We start from the raw sequence: 25,882 nt of genomic DNA on the forward strand, positions 1-25,882 counted from the left end.
TGCTGGGGAGGAGAAGCTGTGGATGCAGATGTTTGGGGCTAACAGCTGTCTCCCTTTGCCTGCAGTGTGCTGGGGAGGAGAAGCTGTGAGTGCAGATGTTTGGGGCTAACAGCTGTCTCCCTTTGCCCGCAGTGTGCTGGGGAGGAGAAGCTGTGAGTGCAGATGTTTGGGGCTAACAGCTGTCTCCCTTTGCCCACGGTGTGCTGGGGAGGAGAAGCTGTGGATGCAGATGTTTGGGGCTAACAGCTGTCTCCCTTTGCCCGCAGTGTGCTGGGGAGGAGAAGCGGGTGGGCACGCGCACCGTGCTGGTCGGGCACCGGCCCGTGGCGGACACCGAGGCGTACGTGGCGCAGAAGTTCTGTGACAACAGGATTGTCTCCTCCAAGGTGAGCCCCCCTGCCCACCCGGGGCATCCTCACTCAGCCCTGGTGCTCCCCCAGTTTGCCCTGGTGCTGGATTTGGAAGCTGGGAGAGCCTGAATTCCTGAGGGTGGAGGCAGAGGCACCTCTGCAGGTGGAGCAGCCTGGCACAGCCCTTGCACACAGCTCCAGGCTCCCTCTTGGGATTTTTTTTTTTTTGCTCCTGTCAATGCCAGCGGGGGTGTGGACAAGGTCCTTTCTTGTAGGCTGGGTAAGAGCACAGCATGTGGAAACGTTGATTTTGTGGGGTTGGGGATTTTTTTTTTGATGTGTCTCACATCCCCTTTGGGAAGAAAAGACAGGTTAGGTGTATGATACAGCATGAGATAACAGCAGCTCAAATTTTATTTTATAAAGGGAATTATTTTATAAAGGGACATAAAAATATGATTCCCTCTTTTTTTTTATTCTGTGGGATTTTTCTTTCTTGAGATAGGACAAAAATAACCATGCTCTGTTTATCCCTTTGGATGAAAGGGGGGAAACATTCATATGGTATTAATGCAGCTTTTGTTTACGGTGGAAAACTGTGATGACACCCATCTGCCTTCTGCTTAGCTTTTTTCCATGACATTCATGAAGCTATTTCAAAAGATTTGAAGCCAATTCGAGTGAAATATCAAACAAGTGGCATTCCATATTGTCAACACAGCTGGATACGTATGCCAGTGCTCAGCATTCCTGATGCTCAGCATACACTTAGGCTGCAGTTTTGCTGTACTTGAGCTGCAAAGGGGTTTTTCCCTCTCCTTTGTTTCTTTGTACATCTTATCTGGTTTTGTATGTGTGGGTTTATTTTTGGGAGAAGCTCTCAGTCTGTTTAACTTGTGTAGCATTCCCATTGATGTTTCCCTGGCAGGAGGGGCCTTAGTGAGGACACCTTCCCCAGCTCAGTTCCCCCACTGACAAATGGTTTGCTTTAGCACTAATTTTAGTTCTTCCTTGATTTATTTTTGAATGTTATGTCCTTGCTCATTTTTTCTTATTTGCTAGGCCTGGGACCTGTCCAGTCTCTTTTTATAATTAAGTGGACATTATTCTTGAGACTTGACTGCTTATTTTTTTTTATTCCAGACAGACTGAAAGATAGATATGAGACCTGTTATTTTCCATGTTGTTCCTAAATTCCACAAGCTTTCCAAAGTAAATGATTCAGCAGCCTTCTTAAAATTATAATGAAGCACAACCTAATAGTGAATTTGTATGGGCAAGCATGGCTTTTTTTTTTTTTTGCTTTTTTTTTTTAACAAAAGCAGCTCTAGGATGATTTTGGGAGTTTGGAAAAAATGTATCCACTGTGGGTTATCATATAATGAATTCACGTGTGTAAAAATGCCTTTTTAGAAGTTGTCTCACTGTGAGCCACTTCTGACTGTTCAGTGCTCCAGCAGAGAGAGCTGGAGCAGGAATTTGGAGCAGGAATTTGGTGGGGTCTCAGCCCCAGCTGCACTGTGGGAATTGTGGGATTTGGGGGGGTCTCAGCCCCAGCTGCACTGTGGGAATTGTGGGATTTGGGGGGGTCTCAGCCCCAGCTGCACTGTGGGAATTGTGGGATTTGGGGGGGTCTCAGCCCCAGCTGCACTGTGGGATTTGGGGGGGGGTCTCAGCCCCAGCTGCACTGTGGGATTTGGGGGGGTCTCAGCCCCAGCTGCACTGTGGGATTTGGGGGGGTCTCAGCCCCAGCTGCACTGTGGGATTTGGGGGGGGTCTCAGCCCCAGCTGCACTGTGGGATTTGGGGGGGTCTCAGCCCCAGCTGCACTGTGGGATTTGCTGGGGTCGCAGCCCCAGCTGCACTGTGGGATTTGGGGGGGTCTCAGCCCCAGCTGCACTGTGGGATTTGGGGGGGTCTCAGCCCCAGCTGCACTGTGGGATTTGGTGGGGTCTCAGCCCCAGCTGCACTGTGGGATTTGGGGGGGTCTCAGCCCCAGCTGCACTGTGGGATTTGGGGGGGTCTCAGCCCCAGCTGCACTGTGGGAATTGTGGGATTTGGGGGGGTCTCAGCCCCAGCTGCACTGTGGGAATTGTGGGATTTGGGGGGGTCTCAGCCCCAGCTGCACTGTGGGATTTGGTGGGGTCTCAGCCCCAGCTGCACTGTGGGATTTGGGGGGGTCTCAGCCCCAGCTGCACTGTGGGATTTGGGGGGGTCTCAGCCCCAGCTGCACTGTGGGATTTGGGGGGGTCTCAGCCCCTGCTGCACTGTGGGATTTGGGGGGGGGGGGTCTCAGCCCCAGCTGCACTGTGGGATTTGGTGGGGGGGGTCTCAGCCCCAGCTGCACTGTGGGATTTGGGGGGGGGGGGGTCTCAGCCCCAGCTGCACTGTGGGATTTGGTGGGGTCTCAGCCCCAGCTGCACTGTGGGATTTGGGGGGGGTCTCAGCCCCAGCTGCACTGTGCTCCTGGGCTGGGCTCTGGAGCCCTCCAGGCTGCTCAGGCACCTGGCTGTGCTTCCCCTGCCGAGGCAGAGCAGGGCAGAGCTGCTCTCCCCTGCGTGCTGCCCGTTCCCACTGTGGCTCTGCTCCCTGCCAGCCTTGCTCTGTGTCAGTGCCCCTCTCTCCCCACAGTACACCCTCTGGAACTTCCTCCCCAAGAACCTTTTTGAGCAGTTTCGAAGAATTGCCAACTTCTACTTCCTCATCATCTTCCTCGTGCAGGTAAGAGCTTTGGGGCTGAGAGTGAGTTTGGTTTAGGCTTAACTGATGGTAAACAGGGTTGAACAAGAGCTGAGCTTTAAAACTGTTTGTGCTTATAGAAATTTGGAAATCTTGAACTTGGAGCCTGTGTAATAATTCTGCCACATCATCCAAGGCATAAAAATAATTAAAATACCCGGGCCTGTCTGAGATGGGGTTTGAATGACTGCTGAAACACTGAAAAACCATCTTAATTCTAACTATTAAGATCATTCAACCACTGAAAATACACTTGATGCTACACAATTAAGACCTGTTTTTTGTCACCATTACTATTTCTGTTTCTTATCTCTATATTACCCCAAGTGATATTATCTTATGTCTCAGATATCATGAGTTTCAAGGCAAGCAGGAGAGATAGGATGTACTCAGTAAATTGAGGAAATGCATAGGATGAGTTTTGGAAACTGAAGCTTGAGGAAGTTGCTCTGCGTGGGCAAACCAGCAAATTTATTACAGGCACAAACTTCTCCTGCTCTGCTTTGTGGCTTGAGTGGAGGGGCAGATCCTGAGGAATCCTCCTTTTCTGTTCTGTCATCCCAGAAAACGAGCTGCCAGAATGTGCTGAGGCAAAGGGAATTTGGGAGAATCACTGCAGTGCCTTTGCTCACTTTTTAAACCCTGGGGCTCAGCACACAGCCAGCTCTGGGGCTGGAAACAGGCACCAGAGCTGCACCCCAGCAGGGACAGGGGCATCGTGCGGATGCTGCAGGGTTTTGGTGGCTCTCGGGGACACAGGGGGCCCGTGGCCCTCAGGGACACATTGATGTGGCCCTCAGGACACTGGGGGATGTGGCTCTCAGGATATCACTGGGCTGTCACTCTCTCCAGGCTCCTGTTAAACGATGAGTGCCTGGAATGCTTTGCCTGGGCAGCAAGGGGCTCTGGTTTCCAGTCCCTCTGGCTGCTGCAGGAGCAGGGATCCCGAGCCATGGCCGTGTGTGGCTGCTCCTGGCAGTGTGACACGAAAGGCCAATTTGCTCTGGCGTAGCTGGCTTGCCTCCATCTCTTCATTTCGCTGGCGTTGCTCCATTTTGTCAGACCCAATTTGTAATTTGCCTTGAACTGAAGCGATACCCTGGAGTCAGGATGTCCTTTTTGTGTAGCTGGCCACTTAGTGACGTGCTATTACATTTTATCTATTGACCCTCTGGCCGTGGAGAACGTGGAATATTCCTGATTATAGCTACAAACTGGGTTTGTCTCGCTGCTTGCCCATTTTAGGTAGAGGTCTGTGCAGGTGAGAGAAGAGCCTGGCTGCTCCTCCTTGTCTTTATTCTGTGAGCACTCTAAAATCAGGAAGCAGCTCTCGTGGTCAGTTAGAGAGCAGACAAACCCACCTGAGGCTGACAGCCCTGATCCTGGCTGCTGTACAGAGCAGCCCCCTGCCCCCAGGTGCTTGTCATGCTGAGACATCACCTGCCTCAGAAGGGCACTCAGGGCCACCCTGTTCATTTGCAGTACCAAGGGTTGTACCTTGAAAAATGCCACCTATGTCTGGAATGGTCATGCTTTTATGTAAATGTCTGTAAGTCACTGGGGTTGTCCCCCCTGAGTGCTGCATGGGGAGTGAGGTGTCACAGTGCTCCAGGAAGTGCCTGGGGCAGCTGCCCTGCCTGTTGTGGAACATTTCATCAAACCTTCTGCTTCTCTGTGGCTGCAGATCCAGCTCTCTGCAAGACAAAGTGGGTGCATTCAACATAAACACCCTGCACACACTCAGATACAGATCTCTTGGGTTCCTCTGCTGCAGCTCTCACGGGGGCCTGCAGGGAACCTCCTGGCAGAAGGGGCTGGCTGCAGTGAGCACAGGCCTGGGGTGTTTGTAGGCAGACCAGGCTGGTGGCAATAAGCAATTTTAGGAATCTGCAGAGAGTCTCTTTGAGGGGGAAAGTGGAGATAACTTTTGGAGTGTGGTCCTTAATGTCTTAAAGAATCTCCTAAGAAGAAACCATTAAGTAACAAGAGGACTTTGTCACTTTTAAGTGGATTCAAATTAAGCTGTTGAAGTCCTAAACGAGTCCAAAAATAGTTTCAGGGGAGTCTGCCTTTCTCCTGGCTTGTTGCTTGTGTCCCCCTCAGCTTTTCACCAGCCACAGAGGGGAAGAGTAGTGTCCAGCCATGGGGTTTCTGCAGGGAGTCCAAACTCCAAATACATATATGAATTATTCCAGGCACTTCATCTGATACCGTGCTCCTATATCTGTAATCCTGTATCTGTGTGGACTGAAATTGTGCTTTTTTAATATAAACACATACAACTATAACTTGTCTAGTGCAGGGAGCTCTCCTGCTGGGCAGCAGGAGGTTTTCTACTTTGCCCTTCCCAGCAGAAAGCCAAAGTTCTTCTTGGGTTCCCAAAACCTGTCCAGTTTTGGCAAGTTAACCTTTGGCTCACTGGCCTAAGCTTCACGATACTGCCCTGGTGAGTGCAGTGTCTGTGTGACACTTGGCACTACCCTCACTCAGGGCTGTTCCTCCAAAGTGGGGTTTCCACCAGACTTTCTCTTGGGAACACTTTGCACCCGTTGGTGTGAGCCAGGGCTTTGTGGACCTGGAAATACTTTTGGTGTTTATCTTGGTTTGCTCTCCTGCTGCTTAACTCATCTGCCATTTATCTGGGTGCTTCTTGTGGTGTCTCTCTTCCACTTCAGAATCTTCTGGCATTTCTCTCTGGGTTCACTAGGGCAGGGTAGTATTGCAGTGCACAGCATTTCATAGTCAGAAATGTCCATGTAGCTGACAAGAGGAGTCCTGTCCTTAGCACAGCTTTTTACAGGCAGCCTGAAACAATAAATATCCAAATGCTGCTGTTATGTGAGCGTGCTGGGGAAGCAAAAACAAGAGACAAAAGTCCCTTTGTGGGGACACAAAGCCTTTCTGCTGCGCTTCCCTGTCCCTTTCATCAGAGCCACTCGTGCTCCCAGTCTCTCCAGGAAGAGCAGGGACATGACCAGGTTGTGGTGTACTCCTCTGGAAGGTGGAAGTGCTCCCTGCCCCCTAGGACCCTGTCCTGCCGTTCTTACCCTTTGGGCCACGTCCTGGTCCTGTCAGAAGGAGCAGCAGCTTGCCCCAGCCTGGAGCTTTCAGTGCTGACCAAGGGCTTGGTCTGTGCTTGGTGCTGGCTGGAGCCCTGCAGTGAGCTCAGCAAGGATCCAGCTCTGCCCCAGGGCCCCTCTGCAGCCACGGTGCCTGCAGCATGCTCTGAGCTCCAGGTTTGAGAGCTTAAAGACAAAGCCTGCATTTCTGTTTTGCTTAAATATTCATGTTCTGTTCTGCAGTATATTTTGTAGGTAATTTGGGCTGATGGGTGTTATTTTTAGCCTCCCAATGTCAGTGGTTCAAGATGAGTGGTACTGCCCTCCCTCTCATAACCAGCCCTTCCTTCCCTCTCTCCTCTGCTGGGCTCTGACCTGCCCTCAGTGGGATGAGCACCCTTTTCCCCCATAACCAAAGGTTTGGTTCCTTCTGCTGCCTGAAGCCCAGGGCTCAGCAATCCGTTTTTCTCCCTGCAGGTGATAGTGGACACCCCAACCAGCCCGGTGACCAGTGGCCTCCCGCTCTTCTTTGTCATCACTGTCACAGCTATCAAACAGGTACAGCTGTCACTGGGAGGAGGAGATGCTCTTTGGGACAGGTAGAGAAACATGTACTGAAATAGGCTCAGAAGCCACCAACATGTGCTGGTGGGTTTGGTGGCCCCTCTTAGAGGGGGAGTCGGGCACTGGTGCTTTTCAGGAGAGGCTGCACGTTGAGTGTGGGGGTTGGTGTCTCCTGGCAATGTGCAGCATCCCTGTGCTGTTGGAAGTGGGCTGTGAGGGTCAGTAAAGCTTTCTGCTGTAGGTCTGGTGTTACAGGAATGTTTTTCCTCTTCTTGGAAACAGTCCCTGAGCCCTTGCAGAGACGTGCTCCAAATACAGCCCACGCTCTGCTCCCATGTTGGTAGGTGGAAAGGACAGGTTCTGCTCAGCCACTCAGCTAGTCCTGGAAACGTGTGCTCCTCCTCTCCTTGCAGTGTTAAAAGACCTTTTGCCTCCCATCACAGGCACACATGCCATTTGAAATTTCCTGAGAGAATAATAAAAAAAGAAGTTTCATCTACGGGGGCTGGAAAGGGAGCTAGAATAAAATCTCTCTGCTTCAAATCTCAGTGCTCGTTCCTCCAGTAAAGACTGAAGAGGAAGAGTCTCATCCTGCGTTACCATAGGAAAGAGTTGCAGGCTGCTGAGTGTATTATTCATCTTATCAGTCTGTTCTTACCAAAGCTCAGAATAATAGAAATGTGTTACAGTAGTTTAGCTGCTTGTTGCATGCCCCACATGTAGATTATTTTTGTGTTATTTTAATCTGTTCTGAATCTGTCAAATATGCATATGAAGGTTTTTAAAATGAATTGATTCAGTCAATCTGAGCTGCTCTGGCTGATGTTTTGTCAGGCACAAAGGAGGTCTGAATGCCTTATTCATTGTTTCCATGTGTCCCTCTGATCCTCACTCCGCCTTTTTCATTAGTTTACTCACTTTGTTAGAGTTTGTGTGCCTGTGTCTGTGCCTTAGGGGTATGAGGACTGGCTGAGGCACAGAGCTGACAACGAGGTGAACAAAAGCAACGTCTTTGTGGTGGAAAATGCAAAGCAAGTGCGGAAAGAGAGTGAAAAAATCAAGGTAACTATTAACTGGGAACCTTCCTGTGGCTCTCACTGAGGCTGATGGGAACACAGAGCTTGTGCTGAGGGGACAAGGGCAGGGGAGGAGGGGTGTCCTGGGTTAGAGCTGCCCCAGCTTGCTCACTTTCAGCTGAGATGCTCCGGAGCTGTTCCCAGTTAAGGAGTGAAGCTGCCTTTGATTTCTTTTGAAAAGCTGTCTCACAAAAGCTGTACCGGGGCTGACAGGTGACAGATCTGTCAGCATTTTGCACTTCTCCAGGACAGGCAGTCCTCTTCTATTTCCTGCTCTCCCAAGGACACCAGGAAAGTACACTGAGCTTTGATGTTAATTTATCACACTGCACTTCAGGCAAATACAGTCTCTTGCTCCATCAGGATTTAGCAAGGAATAAACACTGACTGTGCCATGTGGGTGCTCTGAGTCAGTGCAGGGCTGGATTGCCCACCAGGCTCTGGAGTGATGGTCGGGGATCTGTGCACCTCCTGGACCCCAGCTTGCCTCTTAGGCTCTGAGAGAAGCTGAATCATACTCACCTAAAAACAACTGAGAGGGCTTTTCATGAGAGTGTTTCCTTTCTCCTAGGTTGGAGACATAGTCGAAGTGAAAGCAGATGAGACCTTTCCCTGTGACTTGATATTTCTGGCCTCCAGCAGCCCTGATGGGACCTGTTACGTCACCACAGCGAGCCTTGACGGCGAGTCCAACTTCAAGGTCAGGGGCTGGGTGGGACAGCAGTGCTGGGGTACCTGGGCACTGCCCTGCTTGCTGCTGGAGCTGTGCTGAGCTGGAGGGTGCTGCCATGCCTCCCATCCCTGTGGCTGCCTGGCTCTCGAGCAGCTCCTGCTCTTGTCTGCCTCCCGTGGGTCAGCTCTGAGCCCTGGGGGATGCTTTGTGCTCTGCTCAGCAGTGAGCCCTGGGGAGTGTTTGTGCTCTGCTTTGTCTCCAAGGGCAGCTTCTGCTAGCCCTGCCCCGGGCCGGGTTGCCCGTGCCTAGGCTGGGTTGTGCTTTACCAATAGAGCCCTGCTGCCCACTGCAGCAGCATGTCAGTGCTCCCTGCTCCAGCCACACTGGGGGCTCTGCTGCATCAGGGGAGCAGGGCCTGCAGCTCTCCAGCTCCTTTCCAGGCCCTGCCAACACTCCTGGTGCTTACCCAAGCATTTCCAGTGAGAGTAGGGACTTCTTCAAGGCAGCATGTCTGGATTCATCTGGGGCATTTTTCACCAGTGTGAGAAAAGCATGGCTTCTGGGGTTTTCCCTCCCTTTCCCTGAAGCAAGCAGTGAAACTTAATACTAGTCTTGCTCAGGATGAGTATCTCCAGTTTATTTTCTTTCTTTCTCTATCTCCCCTTCTCTAAACTAGGGAAAGAAGCAATAACAAAGAACTTATATCGTCAGAAGACATGCACGTTTGGTTTCACTTGAGTTTGATAAATATTTGTATAATACATAATAACATTATAACAATGTAATAAGTCTATGATAAATATACAGATACTAGCAACTGCAGTAGTAGGACTGGTAACGTGACATGATTCATTCCAGCACACTCTGAAGTCAGTGGGAATACCTGATCAGTGGATCTGATGTGTTTATCTGGGATTTGTGGCTCTTCTCCATGGGTGGCTGTTAGCTGGTGCTGGATGACCTGGGTGGGAGCTGGTGGCACAGTGCTGGCTCCACTAGTGAGGAGGAGTTGGAGCTTTGAAGTGGCTTGAGGCTAAAAATAGCTAACCATGTTAAAAGGCTATTGCTTATTTCTGTCAGGTGTATTATATGCATGAGTTCACGTTACTTTTGCAGAGTCTTGGCTCTTACTGACTTGTGAGTCTGGAGATGTGATGCTGACTTTCTATATCAAGCACTGTGGTGGTTTTTTCTTGGTTTGTGGATTCCTGTAGGTGACTGGGAGCTGTTTCATGAGGAGGTGAAGATGAGTTTGAAGGGGGAGAGGGAATAGAAAAGCCAGCTCTGTTTGGGGAAATAGATCTAACATTAGGAACCAGGGTTTGCTGCCAGAGAGGGGTGAGGGAAACACGTTTGGGTGATCAGCAGACCTCATCTGCAGGGCTATGTGCTGCCTTCCTGGTGGGGATTTTTCTGGTGGTTGGGGTATGGGAAAGGTGTCTGAGTGAAACTGGAATAGAAATGTGAAAGAGATTTTGCCAGGGCTCTGTCTTTGAAGCCCAAATCTTTGGCCATAGTTAGCTAGCAGTACATGTGTTTTCTAAATGCACTAAAGGATGTAAAGATCGTGGAATGGACTGGGAGGTGGCTTTGAAGTATCACTCAGTAATTGCAGTGTCTCTGCTGATGGGAGCATTGCAAAACCCCCGAGAGGGGCTGGGTTAGGTCCTGGGCACTGCAGGAGCAGTTCTGACTGGTGCTTCACCAAGGCTGTGATGTGTCCGTGTGTGCTGGAAGAGGCAGGCAGGTCAGCAGAGCACACGGAGGGGGAGATGTCTCTGCCATGGCTGCAGTGTGTGTAACTCCTGGGATGTGCAGGGAAGGGATGCACACGTCAGGAGCGGAGGAAGCGCTTTAATGAATTTGTTTATGAAGATGGATTGAGGCAGCCTGCCGTGCAGCCCGCCGTGACTGGGAGCTCTGAGTAGCTCCTATAAATAGAGCCTGAAAGGCAGCGAGCAGATCCTTTGTGGGCTTTTCAGTTAATTATGAGAGATGAACCTTTGCAGCAGCAGCTGCTAAAAATAGCTTGCAGTCTGCCAGTGCTCTGGTCCCTGCTGCTGGAGCTGGTGTGTGGTTTCCATCAGGAGCCAGGGCAGGTGGTCAGCTCCTTCTTCACGGGGCCACCTGCAGCCTCCCCTCCACCCCAGCCAGGGCAAGTCCCCAGGGAAAAGCCAAGGATGCTCTGCTTTTGGGGGATGCCCTGCTGAGACACCCAGCAGCTGCTTGCTGCTGTGCTTTCTCTGAAGCATTAGTGACTCCATTCCTGCTCTGGGAGATGCTCCAGCTGCTTTGTGGGAGCATGGCGAGGGCTCTGGGGAGCTGCTGGTGCTGCCAGGCTTGTGCACGGTGGCGTTTGAAGTGATGGGGTGTAGAGCTTGGGGGTGGGATTGCTGCTGGGGCGTGTGGTGAGTGCCTGTGCTCTGTGGCAGACCCACTACGCCGTGCGGGACACCACCGTGCTCTGCACTGACGAAGCCATCGACACCCTCACGGCCACAATCGAGTGTGAGCAGCCTCAGCCCGACCTCTACAAGTGAGTCTGCCCCTCCTGCCTCCTCCCCTGCCCTGCAGCTGCCTGGTGTCATCCCCCTGCAGATGCTTCAGCCCCGTCACCTGGGGGATCTGCAGTTCAGCAAAGCAAATTCATCTTCTTTGTGGCAGAGACCAAAAGGTGTCTCAAGGCACTGATGAGCTGCTGGGCCTCCTCTGTGTGAGCATGGCAAGTCTTCAAGCTCAGTGTTTTTGCAGAAAAGCCTCCCCTGTGTGACAGTTTTTGTGGTACACTGAGCTGGTTTTTGTCAGCTCAGCCCCAGGAAAGGTCCCTGTGCCTGTTTTTAGGCCACTCTCACCTTCCCAGTAAGATGCGTTGGGCTGAATGGTTCCAGGAGTAAGTTCTCTGGTTTTAGATCCCTTAGGGAGGTTTTCTGGGGCGTGTTGCAGTCTGTAGTGGGGATGTGCTGGGCTGTGTCAGCACCCCTGAGCATGGGGACTGTGTGGCTTCTCCCTGTCCTGAGCACAGCCACCCCTCTGAAATGTTAAACTCTCAGATTTGCTTCCATTTCCTGTCAACGACTTCTCTTTGTTATGTTTGTAGTGTCTATAATGTGTTTGTAATACAAGTTTCTCATATTTTTATCACAGATTTGTTGGAAGGATTATCATCTATGGAAGTAACCAAGAGCCTGTAGCCAGGTTGGTCCTGTTGGCCCTCCTCAGAGGGGTTGGGCATCTACAGAGAATTTCAAAGATCTGAGCTTGTCGTCCATCATTTGGGAATTTTTTTTCTTTCACCATTCCAAAGATTTTGTTCTAAAAGGAGTCCTCCCTTCTGCCATCCTGTGGTTTGCTGGAGCCCCTTTTGGGGAAGCAGTGCAGAACCACCTGGTAATGTCCTGCCCTGCTGATGGGGCACAAATTTATCAGGCAATGGCGAGATATTGTCATTGGAAGGTAAGCAAAAACCTCAAACATCAGTCAGAGTGTTCCACAGAAAAAATGAGCAGGTGATGTTCATGAGCCATCCAGAACATTGGCTCTCACCAGAGCATGTTGGATGGGTTTTGTGCTCTGGTGGGGCTGTTCATACCCTGGGAGCTACAGAGAAACTGGGGGTTTCAAAGAGAAATAAAAGCACAGATGGGGCTGCCAGCATTGACTGACTGGGCTGGAATGGACAGGCTTCTGATGATTTTAACACTGCATTTTTATACAAGAACTGGAACATACTTCATCTGAACATTTTGCAGTTATTCCTCAAAAGCCTTACTGAAAATCCCCCAATAAGAGTGGAATCTTGCATCAGGGATAGCAATTGTAAGATGAAATGGAAATGTAATTACATAAAGAGACAAACTCAGGCAAGGCCCCAATTTAACATACAAATCATGTAATCAGACATAAGGAAACTTTGTTTATCTTTCTATTCTAATTCTAATTCTAATTTGTAAAGTAGTTTGAATGTTCTTTGAGTAATGCAGTGTTATAATTTCTTTTATGTTTAGGTCTTTGGGTCCTGAAAACCTGTTGTTGAAAGGTGCTACCCTCAAAAATACCAAGAAGATTTATGGTGAAGTTTTTTGTTTGTTTGTTTATTTAAATAGTTCTGATAAGTGGTGACAAATGTAGATGTTTACTGCTGAATCTGGAGAGAGAACATATTTCTCTGCAGCCTATGTGGGCTGTACAGCTGCAGTTTTCATGCAGGCTGGTTGCAAAGTGGCCAGGTGAAATTAGGAAGCACTGGTTCCATCTGCAGGGCTGCCCAGGTGTGTTAATTCACCAGAACAAGCTTTTCCTTCTGCCTGGGACACGATGAGCAAGGAGCTGTGCCCAGATCCTCTCTGGGAGCAGAGTCTCAGACACTGCTGGTGCAGGGTGGGGGCTGTGATGGGGAACTGATGCTTCTCCTGACTGTCTGCGATCCATGGGCCCCTGCTCATGCTCTGGGGTGCAGCAGTGGCCTTTCTTGGCAGCCTCAGAGGTTTCTGGAGCTGAGCAGTCCTTGGGTGATGCCTCCTCCTTCAGCTGGGACTGGGCTTTGCTGTAAGCACCGGTGCCCCTGCTGGCTCCCTCCAGGCTGCTGTCCCTGATGAGCCCTGCTTTGGTACCTGCAGGAGTTGCAGTCTATACTGGGATGGAAACAAAAATGGCTCTCAACTACCAAGGGAAATCTCAGAAACGCTCTGCAGTAGAGAAGTGAGTATTTATGTTCAGGAAAAAATATCGGTGAAACCTGTTGGGTGTGGGTTTGTTTTTAATGGGTGGCTTGTACAGAAGTAATCCCCTAATCTGCTGCCTTTTGTTTCTGATGCTCTCTGATTGCATAGAAAAATCTGGGTAGTTGATAAAGCATATCTTGCAAGAAGCAGCATCATTTAGTAGCTTTTTCATTTAAAAACAAAATTAAGAAATGTTTGCACATATGAACCTGGCCCTGAATGTCAGCAGTGTCAAAAGCACTTGCTCTGTAATTCCCTTCCTAAAAGTAAGGAAGTCTTGTTCTTGCCTATTTACATGTTTTTCTCTATAAAAATAGCTGCAGGAATTTAAAAAAGAAACCTGTTTTTCAGATCCATCAACGCTTTCTTGATAGTGTATTTATGCATCTTATTGGGCAAGGCCACTGTGTGCACGACTCTGAAATATGTCTGGCAGAGTAATCCATTTAATGATGAGCCTTGGTACAACGAGAAGACTAAAAAAGAGAGAGACACGTTCAAGGTGAGTGGATTTGTATTTCAGCACCTCCTCCAGCTTTACTTATTCTGGCTGTTTAGTTTAATCTGATAGTGCCTGCTGCCAGCCCTGGGAGTCCTGTTTGCTCACACAAACTGCTGTTGTTTCCTTTGGTCTCTCCTGCTGTTTGTGCTTTTTTTGTGCCTGTCTCGTGCTTGTGCACAGTGATATTTGTGTGGAACAGGGACAAAGCATAGGGAAGTACTGTATGATACAGAAATGCAGCTGAGGTAACCTGGGTCCTTGTCTGACCTCGAGATATCTTTCAGCTTTGAATAGGTGAACCTAAATTGAGGCCATGTCAAGCAGTTTGTTAAACTTGCCCAGACGTGGGCAGTCAAGCCTGAGAGAGGGAGTGTAAGTGTGCAGAGATCTTCACTGGCTGGGTCATGGAGTTGATGGGTTGTGTACAGGGATGTCACTGCACACTTGTACCCTTGCCACAGCTTGACTGGTCTCAAGCCACCTGCTCCTTTTTTCTGGTTCCTTGGGCTCAGGATGAGCCTGTAGCAGTGTATTGAGAGGAATATGCTTATGAAACACTCTTTTGGTCACTGTGGAGCAGTGAGATGTACTCCTGTTCCTGGTAGATCTGCACAAGACAGTGGGATGTTCTGTGCCAAAGGAAGATGGGATTTAGCCCTGTATCTCAGCTGTATTCATCTCCACGTTGTTTTTTCCTATTTAACCTTTTCTGAGAAGCTGTCTGGAATCCCTGAGGTGTTGCTGCAAACTGCCCCTGTGCCCTGACAGCCACAGGCTGCATCTTCTCCTCTTTGCTCTGCAGGTCCTGCGGATGTTCACGGACTTCCTGTCGTTCATGGTCCTCTTCAATTTCATTATCCCTGTCTCCATGTACGTTACAGTGGAGATGCAGAAGTTCTTGGGCTCCTTCTTCATCTCCTGGGACAAGGAGATGTATGATGAAGAAATACAGGAGGGAGCACTGGTGAACACCTCGGACCTGAATGAAGAGCTGGGGCAGGTCAGAGCGTGCTGTGTTTGCCTCTGTCGGGATGAAGACGTGGCTGGGGGTGCCCTCCCTGCGAGGAGCCCTTGCTGTGGCAATCCCAGGCAGTCCCCTGGGGCCAGAGCTTCTCCCAGAGCTGTGGTGGCACTTTCCATTTGATGTGACTCCACTCGCTCTGCCAGCCAGATAAGGTTATAAATAGTGCATGAAAGAGCAGGAATTGGGTCACGCCAATTGTTTCCATTTTGGGGAAGATCAGGCGCAGCGCTCTGCGTGTCAGGGTGCTTTGCTTTCACTGCTTCAATTAAAAATTAAAAATCCTCTGTCTCTTTGAGGATTAGTGCAAATGTCTGCCCAGTCATCTCCCTGGGTGTGCAGAGCACGTGCAGCTGTGCTGCTGGGGCACCCAGGCAGCTCAGGCTTCCCTTTCTGATCTGTAGCAGGAGAGGTGAGTGCAGGGCATGTGTAGTGCCTCCTGCTTTTCATTTTGCTTTAAAAACAAGAATAAAAATACACTTGGAATAGCAATTAGCTAATTGAAATACAGCTCCAAGAGGAAAATCCCCAAAGGAGGCAGCAGACCTGCAGCAGTTCTGTAAGCACTAGGGCTATAGCAAAGGGCCCAGGAAAGTGAATGAGGGGAAGGTGAAGGACCTGGACACAGATTTTAAGTCTTCAGAAGCTGCCTCCTGCCACCTATGCAACAGGCTGAAAAACCAAGCAGCAAAGTAGCAGAGCTGCAGAGCCATGCAGTGGGGCAGCTGTGTCTGTTTGCAGTCGGGTTAGGCTAGCCAGGCTCCCTCCACAGTGGCCCAGATGCACTGAGATGCCCCAGGCTGTGTTCCTGTGCTCCTTGGCCAGCCCTGTGGCAGCTGTGGTGTTGCAGGTGGAGTACGTGTTCACGGACAAGACGGGCACGCTGACCGAGAACAGCATGGAGTTCATCGAGTGCTGCATCGACGGGCACAAGTACAGGGACTGCATGGCAGAGGTGGATGGCTTCTCCCAGCCTGATGGGCCCCTCAAGTACTATGGCAAAGCTGAGAAGGTGAGAGATGTGCCTGCTGCTGGCTGGAGGGGGTTTGTGGCAGCTCCTGGCTGGGTGTTCAGCTGGTAACGAGCCCTCCCTCCCTCCCTCCTGCCCAGAGCCGTGAGGAGCTGTTCCTGAGAGCCCTGTGCCTGTGCCACACGGTTCAGATCAAGGAGGCAGACCAGGTGGATGGGCTGGTGGCACACCCTGAACGCAAATACACCTACATCTCCTCCTCCCCAGATGAAATCGCTCTGGTGAAAGGCGCAGAAAAGTAAGACTGTGAAGATGCTGGCTCTTTATTTCCCTCTCTGGTGGGGAGGAGGGAGGTGAGGGTGGTCTGAAGGTGACAGATCCCTTTCCATGGTCTCTCTGGGAAGCATGTTGTGATACCATTGCTGAACCAGAGCTGCAGTGCTGTGGGCCTGTGGGTTTAAGTGAGCTCTGTGGTGAAGGGATGCTCTGTAGAGGATCTTCCCTGAGCAGCTCCCTGGGAGGCCGTGGTTTGCATTCACTGAGAGCAGCCCCAAGGTGCTACAGTGCCCAGCTGTGGCAGGGGCTTCATTGCTGGAGCCCACCTGGCCTTGTGCTTTAATCCCCTAGAAACAGAGACCAGTTACCATGTGCATATTGCAGTGGCATTTTTTCCTTGCCGTGCAGTTCCAAAATAATAGGATGGTTACTTCTGTCAGTCCCACATTTGAGTCCTGCCAGAGATGCTCGAGGGCAGGCTGGGTGGGGCTTGGAGCAGCCAAGTGCAAGGTGTCCCTGCCCATGGCAGGGGTTTGGCACTAGGTGGTGTCTCCAGCCCAAACCATTTGGTGATTCTGTGCTCCTGCCAGCCCCTGGGTTTAGGTGGAGGCTGCTGCAGCTGTGTGCACTTGCTCATGGCTTGTAAAGCTGCCAGAGAGCCAGTGGACCGTGTCCAGAGGCTCTCTGTGTCTGTGTGCTCCAGTGCCCAGGCTCTCCAGGGGATGGGAGCAGTGCCAGGACATCACAGCAGGCTCTGCATGGAGCAAACAAACATCCAGCCGTGCTCCTTAGCTCGGGCTCAGCGAGCTCTCCTCTGCAGTGCAGGGGGTGAAACGAGAACATTGTGATGTATGACATGTGCCAATGGGTGTTTTCAATGCTGTTCTGTCCTTTTGTTTATTGACAGGTATGGTTTCACTTTTCTAGGACTTGAAAACAATTTCATGAAAATACGAAACCAAAAGAATGAAACTGAGATGTAAGTGCTGCTGGGGCTGCTGAGGAGCAGGGCTGCCCTTCTGCACCACTCCCACCCAGCTGAGTTTGACCTTGCCAGGTTGACCAGAGCTGTTCCTTGAGGGCAGTCAGGCCGTGCTGAGCTGCCCCCAGACTCCTGTCCCATTTACAAAGCACAGCACATCAAGGCACAGGCAGAGTCACTGGCAGAAATCCACGGGTGGTTTTCTGATGTCTAAATTCAGGTCCCTCAAGAGCCTGCAGTCCTTTGTATGTATCCTTCATCTGCCCCAGCTTGTGCAGGTGGCTCCTGGGATTCACGAGGTGGCTGCTGACCTTATGGGCCATGGCTGGGGCTCACAGCAGGACACTGAGCCTAAACTCATGGCGTGGCTCCCTTCCCTGTAACCTTTTCTTCCTCTCCCAAGCTGAAAACAGTTAGATTTTACTCTGTGCTCACAGCCTAGTGGACATCTGTGAGTCACTGACCCAATCCCAGCGCTCCCTGAAACTTGCCTTCACAAGCAAGTTTCACTTCTTCCCTCATGAAGAAACTTCTTATTTAAATGGGAGACTCAGTGTAACTGCTTGTGACATGTGGTGCCCCATTCCCTGCTGAGCCCCTGCCCAGCCTGGGGGCTTGGTGCACTGGTGGGTACCCACACCCTCAGTCCCATGCTCAGACACCACAGGCCTGCTGCAATTTGGGTTTTTTCTCCATTTTCTTGTGCAGTAGCTGTAAAATTCATTCCCAGGTGGCTGATGCCACTTTGTAGGGTGTATTGATTTCTGCAGCTCATTGTTAGTGATTTTCTGTCTCAAGTAGTTATTTTTCTGTTTTTCCTTTACTGAGTCAAAGCTTTTTTCCCTTTCTCTAAAGGTACCAACTTCTCCACGTGTTGAACTTCGACCCGGTCCGGCGCCGCATGAGTGTCATCGTGAGAACCAGCACAGGTACAGGCAGAGCTCTTCTGTGGGCTCTCAGCATCTGTGCACAGCTGTAAAACACATCCTCCTCCTTCCTGTCACCCCCACAGGCTGGGCTCTTAGGTTTTCTAGGCTGGTCTAAATAAATTCTGTACTGGGACTAGTTGCTGTAGAGTTAATTTTCCTTCATGGCAGCTGTTTGAGGCCAGCAGATCAGGGGATGAGAGCAGTGACCCATGGAGAGCTCCAGGCTGGAACAAGCACAGGGAAGACATGTGATAATGTCCCCTGGGTGGGATGGGGTTTCATGGGAATAACAGACAACAATTCAGAGGTCACCATCCTTCTCAAGTGTCAGTCCTGCAAGGTTTGGGACGCTGCTCTTACCCTCCCTGGAAAGCTTGCCAAGGCTTACAGATGCAGTGTCCAGCCCGCTGCAGAAAACTTGCTCAGAGGCAGGTAGGGACGTGCAGAGTCTCAGCCAGAGGAGTTTCACAGGCTGGGCAGAGGCCATGTTTGGTAGGCAGTTGGGTTTCTGGCAGTTCCCTCTTTAGTCCTCCCAGATTTCCTCCCTCTGCATCACTTGCTTGCTGTTGGCATTGTTAACTCCTTCTGCAGCTTGTGAGTGCTATAAACTATTTATAACTTGTTTTTAGGAAAGTTGCTTCTCTTCTGTAAAGGAGCAGACTCCTCTATTTTTCCGAGGGTGCAGCAAGAAGAAATCCAGCAAACAAAAGTCCATGTGGACCGCAATGCCATGGTGAGCACACGGGTGGAATTTGATGGCTCCTGGGGTCAGGAGAGCCTTATTCCAAACATAGGGATGTGACCTTGCTTTGGAGTGAAGTGTTGAAAATGTGAGTGTCACTTCACATTGTTTTGATGCCGGGCTTCTTTCCTTTTCTGTTTGGTTGGCTTCCACCTTTATTTGATATACTTATATGGTCTCCATCACAGTTGTCCAAGCATCTCTCAGGCAAGTTAAAAATAGAAGTAACATCAGCAGCCTGGTCCCAGTCGTGGTGGCTCCCAGTCCTGCTCTCCCTGCTGGCTGCACGCTCCCAGCCCTGCTCCTTCTCTTGGTTTCTTTCTGCACATAATAAGCAGAACCACAATTACTCTGTATAAACACAGAAAATTGCTCTTTTGACACAAGCCAACAAATTATCCTTGCCCTCAGGGAGAGCACTGCCAGAAGCACTGATGGTAGACAAAAGCACCAGCCCTAAAGTGAGGAGCTGTAAAAAATCTGGATTTAGAGCATTTGCCCACTCTGTTTTTGTCCACTCTCCACTTTGTTTTTCTGCCAGGATGGCTACCGAACACTCTGCGTGGCCTTCAAGGAGCTGACTGAGAAGGAGTATGACAGAATTGACAGACAGCTCAATGAAGCCAAGATGGCTCTGCAGGACAGGGAGGAGAAGATGGCCAAGGTCTTTGACGACACAGAGGCAGACATGCACCTGATTGGGGCTACTGCTGTCGAAGACAGGTAAGGAGGTGACTGCAGCCCCGGCACTCTGGTGCCTGTGCTTCCTCTGTGACGTGACCCTGGGGCCTGGACTGGCCGTGGTGGAGCTGAACCAGGCAGATGCTGGCAGTGTCCAGGGCAATTAATTACAGCATGGCACAACCCATTTCACAGTGCCCTATTTGCTTAAATTGGCTGGTGTAGTAGGAACTGGGATTTATTAATGAAACTGCAGAAATACTTGCACTTCTGGAGAGTGGATTAAGCACACAGCATTAATTTGCACATCAAAACAAATTCAGTTCCACATTCAGTTGTAGTAGCTGCAAGTGTAAATTAAACTCTTACTGTTAGGCCTAAGAGTCAAGAGTATAAAGCAGCGATTTCTCTTTTTGTCTGCAAATAAAAAGTTGGTATTGCTGACTTGTAATCCATATTCCTGTGGCAGTGGGAAAGTCAGTTAATGTCCCTTGAGCTGGTGTTTCTGGGTGCAGAACCAGGCTCAGGGCTATGTGACAAGGTGAAGTGATGCTTTGCTTCTGCTGGCAGGCTGCAGGAGCAGCTGGCAGAGACCATCGAAGCCCTGCATGCGGCTGGCATGAAGGTTTGGGTGCTGACAGGAGACAAGATGGAAACTGCCAAGTCCACCTGCTACGCCTGCAGGCTCTTCCAGACCAGCACGGAGCTGCTGGAGCTGACGGCGAGGACGGTGGGCGAGAGCGACAGGAAGGAGGATCGGCTCCATGAGCTGCTGCTGGAGTACCACAAAAAACTGATCCAGGACCTGCCCAAGAACCGGGGCGGCCTGAAGAGGTGAGTGAGCCTGAGGACCCAGCTTCAGATGCAGAAGTAGGGCTGTGCTGGGGACTGGGGACTTGCAGATGCTGTGAATGGTTCCTTTGCCTTGCTCATCATCTCTGGCATTAGTTGGCTTTGAACTTCATTGCACTGTTCCTTTAGTGAGGGCACGTGCTAAGTCTGAGCTTTTTAAAATTGCTAAGCCCCAAAAAATGGATGGGAAGAAGATTAACCCAAAGCCAGGGGTTTTTTTTCACTAAGATGATGCCAGCAGCTAGGTTGACTCAGTGTGATGAAGTTTCAGACATGTTCCTTGTTGTGCCCAGAAGCTGGACGTTGAGTCAGGAGTATGGACTGATTATAGATGGCTCGACGCTGTCGCTGATACTCAACCCCTCTCAGGACTCTGGCTCCAGCAATTACAAAAGCATATTCCTGCAGATCTGCTTGAAGTGCACTGCAGTGCTCTGCTGCCGGATGGCTCCTCTGCAGAAAGCACAGGTATTTATTTACCTCTCACTGCCTGCTGTGGCACACGCTGAATTCATCAGCTGGGCCTTCACCTGAGCATCCTAACCAAGCAGGACTTCTCCAGGCGATGTGTAAGCCTCGTCTGAGCTTCAGAGCAGGATGAAAGCACACCATTCTTTCCAATCTGAATGCAAACCCTTTGTTCTATATGCTGGCAGGAACCCATAATCCCAGGCCAATTAGAAATAAACAAAACCTCCCAGTTTGCTCTTTTTTTTTTTTTTTTCCTTTCCAAATTTGTCAAGTGGAGTCTGTGACTTCCTCACTGCAGCAGATGATGTTCCAGCCTGATAAGTGATGTGTTTCTGCACCCTGGGGTGCGTGAGAGAGCCCACCTTTGGGAGAGCAGGGTCTGGCAGAAGGGAAGAGCAGAATGTGGCTGCTGGGGTTTGTTTTTAAATTCTGTCCTTCAGGGCTTTTGCTCTGGTTGTGACTGCACAGCAAGTAAAGAGAGCTTTTATTAACCTGAGCTCTCCAGGTGTTAATATTGCTGCTGTAAAAGCCTGATTGCTTGTCCTGGGGGGAGCAGTGGGAAGGTCTCTGGGGGCTTTTTAACTGAATTTTGGGTTCTGCTGCTGTCCTTTTTAAAATCTTAGATCGTGCGAATGGTGAAGAACACAAAAGGAAGCCCGATAACCCTGTCGATAGGGGATGGTGCAAATGACGTCAGTATGATTCTGGAAGCACATGTTGGAATAGGTAAGAGTCCCTGGGACACCCATCTCACAGCCCAGACCTGTCTGCTCTGGCTGGGGCTCACTTCTGAGGTGCAGTTGGTGTTTCTGATTGCACGGGGCTAAACCAATCCCAATGAAAAATGTGGGAAGTCTGCTCTTGCTTTCCTTGGAGGCAGAGTTTAACTCCAGATTAATGCCTGAAATCATGGAATAGTGTGGGTTGGAAGGGGCCTTTCAAGGGTCCAACCCCTGTAGTGAGCAGGGAGATCTTCAGCTCCATCACGTTCCTCAGAGCAGTGTACAGCCTGACCTTGAATGTTGCCAGGAATGGGGCACCCACAGCCTCTCTGGGCAGCCTGTGCCAATGTTTTACCATGCCCATTGTGGAAGAGAGAGGTGAGATCATCATCTGCTGCTCACCTGTGCTAGCACCATTCTCTGTGTCAGTGATACACTGCAGATTGTGCTCCAAAACTGTGACCAAAGTGGTGCTGGTAAGAATTGCTTGGGGCTCAGGGAGAAAGGGCAGAGGCAGCAAACAGATGGTGATTAGTGGCAGTGCAGTGACAGGGCCAGACCCCAGTGCCAGCTGTGGCAGTAGCTCAGCACAGGACCCACGGGGGTTTGTGGGGCTGATGCCCAGGTGTGTTGTGCCTGCGGTGTCCCTGTGACTGACAGCAGCTGGAGGCTCCTCCTCTCTGCAGGTGGGTGTCTGAAATTGGGGCGCCTCCTGCAGTACCTCTGAGGAAGGGTCAGGGGAAGAGAGAGGGCAGGTTCTTCCTTTGGGGCTTTGGAAATGCTGTGGTGCCCTCTAACGAAGGGAATGCAGTGCAGTCCATCTGCATGTGGCTTTTGTGAGCAAAACAGCTCTGTGGGGATGTCTCGGGAGGGTGAGCAGCTGCAGGGGAATAACTGAGCTGTGTGAGATGCTGGCCAGCCCAGGGGAACCCATTCCTTATCTTTCATCAGGTTTGCCTAGACCCCCTTCACCAGGCTCTTAGGCAGGAAATCACAGAGCAGCCAGATCTAGCTTAGAAACTCCAGAGCAGCTCTGAGTGTTGTGGAGCCAAAACCACACAAAGTATTCGTGTTGGAGGGAACTCAGCCTTTGTCCAGCCTTGAGGCACAGTGATGTGAGCAGCACCCAGATCCCAGCCCTTTGGATTAACCCTTGCCATGCTTCTGTCTCCAGGGATAAAGGGCAAAGAAGGACGCCAGGCCTCCAGAAACAGTGACTATGCTGTGCCAAAGTTTAAACACTTAAGGAAACTCCTGCTAGCACACGGGCATTTGTACTATGTGAGAATAGCACACCTTGTACAGTATTTCTTCTATAAGGTAAGGGGCAGTGTGCAGCTGATTTCTTTGTTTTTCCTGTGCATTTCTTCGGAAATAGAATGAAACAAGAAAGAGGAAAAAAATGTGGGGGATATTCTGTAGCTCTGTTTTCCCTCCCTGGGACAGGCTGTGTCTGCCCTGTGCCTGTCCATTGAAAACAGTGCTTCCAGGGCAATGTGAGCATTCTTCTGGTGTCTCCTGCAGATACTAACTGCTCACAGGGTTGGTTTTGTGCTTGATTGAGCAAGTGCCCTACCTTGTCTGATGTTGTAATGTCAGACACTAATGTCTGATAACAGGAAAAACTGCTTGGGTGTAGACTGAGAAGTCAAGTGCTTCCCTGCTGACCATTTGTCTTTTGTTTTCCCAGAACCTTTGCTTCATTTTACCACAGTTTTTATACCAGTTCTTTTGTGGATTCTCACAGCAGGTAACTTCCACTAATTTGTCTATAAAGGCAAGATAAAAAGCAAGTGGCAGAGTGAGGCCTCCTAGCAGAGACTTGGCTTTTGGCATCCTGTCCCTTCACCACCTCGCTCTAGAGGACAGTAGGAGCAGACCTTGTTGCTCAGCACCATGTCTGGACCATAATATTTTCAGACCATAACTGGGAAGAAAGCAGTCTGCTTTCTTTCCTTTCCCATCCACCAGCTGCAAACACAGGTGGACACCTTCCTGACGTAGTGAAAAAAGGGCTTTGCTTGTTTGGCAGCACCTGATTTTGCTACTTCTGCTTTTCTTACAAGAACCAGTTTTGAATGGTTTCCTGATCTTGTCTCCTCTGCTGCATTTCACTGCATTAAAAATGTCAGAAGGAAGAACAGTTCATTCCTTTATGTCTTTTAGAAAAAGACACACAATGAGTGTTACCAGAGCTTTGTTTAATCCAAGTAAACATCAGAGGGGCAGATCCATGTGTGAGTGGGTTCATGTGCTTGGAGACAAGAGCTTTGGCTTTTGTGTCAACTTAAGGGGCTTTTTGTGTCTATTTGGGCTCAAAAGTAACAGGAAGAGTAAATGGTGAGAGAGAATTCTCTGCTTGTTTTGGCAGAAACACTTGCTGTTTCTTAAAAAAAAAGAAGCTGTAGTTCCTCTAAAACAGTCTAGTCTTTAGAGAGCCCCAGGAGGCCTCAGATGTATTAATAGAAACAGCAGCAAGAGGAAAGCTGTGATAAGGGCTGTGTAGTCCTGTTTTTCTGGGGGATAAGCTGGAGATGAGACCAGCCAGTTACAAAACTTGCTGTCAGTGGGGGCAGGTTCCTGGGCACTGCAGGTGCCTTGTTCCCCCTTGCACTGCACACAGCCCAGCTCCATCCAGTGAAGCAGTGCTGGGTGACACAGGCATGGATCTGTGTGACAGAGGGCATGCAGGAGCTGGTTTCATTTCTTTGTGGAGAGGCCTTTTTCTGTCTGTCTCATGTGAGCCTTTCTTCCTCCTCTAAGCCCCTGTATGATGCTGCTTATCTGACCATGTACAACATCTGCTTCACGTCGCTGCCTATCCTGGCTTACAGCCTCCTGGAGCAGCACATCAGCATTGACACGCTGACCTCGGACCCTCAGCTCTACATGTGAGTACTGCTGGGCTGGGCAGGCCTCTGCACACCTCTGCCAGCTGGGGCTGGGTTTTCTTGGTGCAGGTGTCCCTGTGTCAGGGATGGCACCCCAAGAAGCGCAGAAAAAGCCATTTCTGTCCCTCCTGGCCCAGCTGTTCCTGCATTCAGGCTGAGCAGCCTCGTGTTCACTGCCTGTTGCTGCTTGTTTGTGCTCTCTGACAGCATCTGGTCTAGCAAACTGCACTGCTGTATCTCTGTGAAAGGGTAAACTGTGGGTGGAATCCATCCAGAAGAAAAATGGAGCTGTGAGTGTGGCCAGCCCGTTCATTCCCGTTACCTTTGAGCCAAGCACGTGATGGAGTGTGTAATGCAGGGAGGGGAGGTGCAGCCTTCAGGAGGAAAAGAGATCCATTCATTTTCAGAAAGATGAATGTTTCTGAAGCCCAGCTCAGGCAGGTTGTTTCTCAGCTTGTCTAAGTGGATGTGGTCCCCCAGGCTGCCCCTCCACAGGCCAGGTCCCCTTACCAGAACCCAGGGAGCTCTGTTCATCAATCCACACACTGTTTGCTGACACGTTGCCCAGGGAAAGGACATCTTAGACTGTCTCCCTCTGCTCTGCTTGTCGTTTTCTCTCCTTGGTTGCAGCAGGGAGAGGCTCCAAACTTGCCCAGGAGCAGAGAGCTTTCCATGTTCCTCCCAGCCCTGCCCACACAGATGCTTGGGGCAGCCCTTCAGCAAAGGCTAAGGAAGATGTTTTTTGGAGGAAGCCCCTCTCTGTGCATCCCTGCTGCTAATTCCCCAGCCTGGCAGTCAGCTCAGCCCTGTGGGAGAAGCCAGGTCAGGGCTGCTCTGGGCAGTGCCCGTGCCAGCCCTGTCACTGTGGTGCTCCTCAGCAGTGGAGTGGTCTGTGTGCAGGGACAGCAAAGGGAATTATCAGGTGCCTGAAATACCATGTGAACATTGCCCTAGGTATAAACAGCAGTGAATGCAGCAAGAGCTGTAAGGCTGGGAAGGGGCTTGGGTGGTTTTGAAGTAAACACTCAGAGCCATGATTGATTAGTGCTCTGTATTCCTTCACTCTGTGGCAAAATGCCACCTCTGGATTTTTAAATAGCTTGGTAATTGAATATTGTGTGACAGAGAGCAGGAGCAGCAGGCCCCTGTGCCTTTCCCTGGTGGGCTCTCTGCTCTCTGGGGTCTGTGTGTGGAGGGGAAGCAGCCTGAGCTGGAATATTCATGACTGTGCATGTGCTGCTGGATGCAGAGCGCCCGCTGCGCCGCTGCTGGAGGAAGTGCTGAGCTGCTGCAGTGCAGATCCTGGCTCTGGAAAAGCCTGTTTACCACGAGCACTGCAGGACAGAAATGGGAATGCAAAACAGAGCTCACAGGGAGGAAGCTGCTTGTATTTTCTCTGCTTGCAATAGCCCACGCTTCCAGTCTGGTTTATCCTTGCTCGTTTCTCAGACCCAAGTTGTGACATGTGTTAGAACGTGGTCACAGCATCCTGGTGTGTGGGTTTCAGTAGGATCTCATTTCAGAAACTGCAGTTACAGGAGCCCAGCACCACACAGGTGTGCAAAGTGCATCTTGCTGAAAGTGGATGTATTGCTTTAGGAGCTATGGAGAATAATGCAGAAAAGGTGGGGGCTTTACAGAAAGTAATTTGAAAAAATAATG

General features: G+C 50.3%; 1 protein-coding gene across 6 annotated transcripts in view; it reads left to right on the forward strand.

Annotated features, from left to right (window-relative positions):
* ATP11C (ATPase phospholipid transporting 11C) overlaps positions 1 to 25,882 on the forward strand; it is a 57,224-nt gene that overhangs the window by 18,573 nt on the left and 12,769 nt on the right. For 5 of the 6 annotated variants that reach the window (XM_059859457.1, XM_059859456.1, XM_059859452.1 and 2 more), the window contains exons 2-24: positions 267 to 386; positions 2,981 to 3,070; positions 6,625 to 6,705; positions 7,666 to 7,773; positions 8,359 to 8,487; positions 10,893 to 10,996; positions 11,605 to 11,655; positions 12,465 to 12,529; positions 13,077 to 13,158; positions 13,533 to 13,683; positions 14,486 to 14,683; positions 15,555 to 15,716; positions 15,815 to 15,972; positions 16,858 to 16,929; positions 17,788 to 17,861; positions 18,491 to 18,594; positions 19,145 to 19,326; positions 19,855 to 20,118; positions 20,430 to 20,604; positions 21,231 to 21,333; positions 22,504 to 22,649; positions 23,020 to 23,079; positions 24,093 to 24,220. In XM_059859457.1, coding sequence (XP_059715440.1) covers positions 267 to 386; positions 2,981 to 3,070; positions 6,625 to 6,705; positions 7,666 to 7,773; positions 8,359 to 8,487; positions 10,893 to 10,996; positions 11,605 to 11,655; positions 12,465 to 12,529; positions 13,077 to 13,158; positions 13,533 to 13,683; positions 14,486 to 14,683; positions 15,555 to 15,716; positions 15,815 to 15,972; positions 16,858 to 16,929; positions 17,788 to 17,861; positions 18,491 to 18,594; positions 19,145 to 19,326; positions 19,855 to 20,118; positions 20,430 to 20,604; positions 21,231 to 21,333; positions 22,504 to 22,649; positions 23,020 to 23,079; positions 24,093 to 24,220 — 2,807 coding nt within the window. The remainder of the gene's footprint in view (positions 1 to 266; positions 387 to 2,980; positions 3,071 to 6,624; positions 6,706 to 7,665; positions 7,774 to 8,358; positions 8,488 to 10,892; positions 10,997 to 11,604; positions 11,656 to 12,464; positions 12,530 to 13,076; positions 13,159 to 13,532; positions 13,684 to 14,485; positions 14,684 to 15,554; positions 15,717 to 15,814; positions 15,973 to 16,857; positions 16,930 to 17,787; positions 17,862 to 18,490; positions 18,595 to 19,144; positions 19,327 to 19,854; positions 20,119 to 20,429; positions 20,605 to 21,230; positions 21,334 to 22,503; positions 22,650 to 23,019; positions 23,080 to 24,092; positions 24,221 to 25,882) is intronic. The other variant, XM_059859453.1, reaches the window with a different exon arrangement.

Source organism: Haemorhous mexicanus, chromosome 14 (assembly GCF_027477595.1).
Source record: "Haemorhous mexicanus isolate bHaeMex1 chromosome 14, bHaeMex1.pri, whole genome shotgun sequence".
Taxonomy (NCBI): Eukaryota; Metazoa; Chordata; class Aves; order Passeriformes; family Fringillidae; genus Haemorhous; species Haemorhous mexicanus.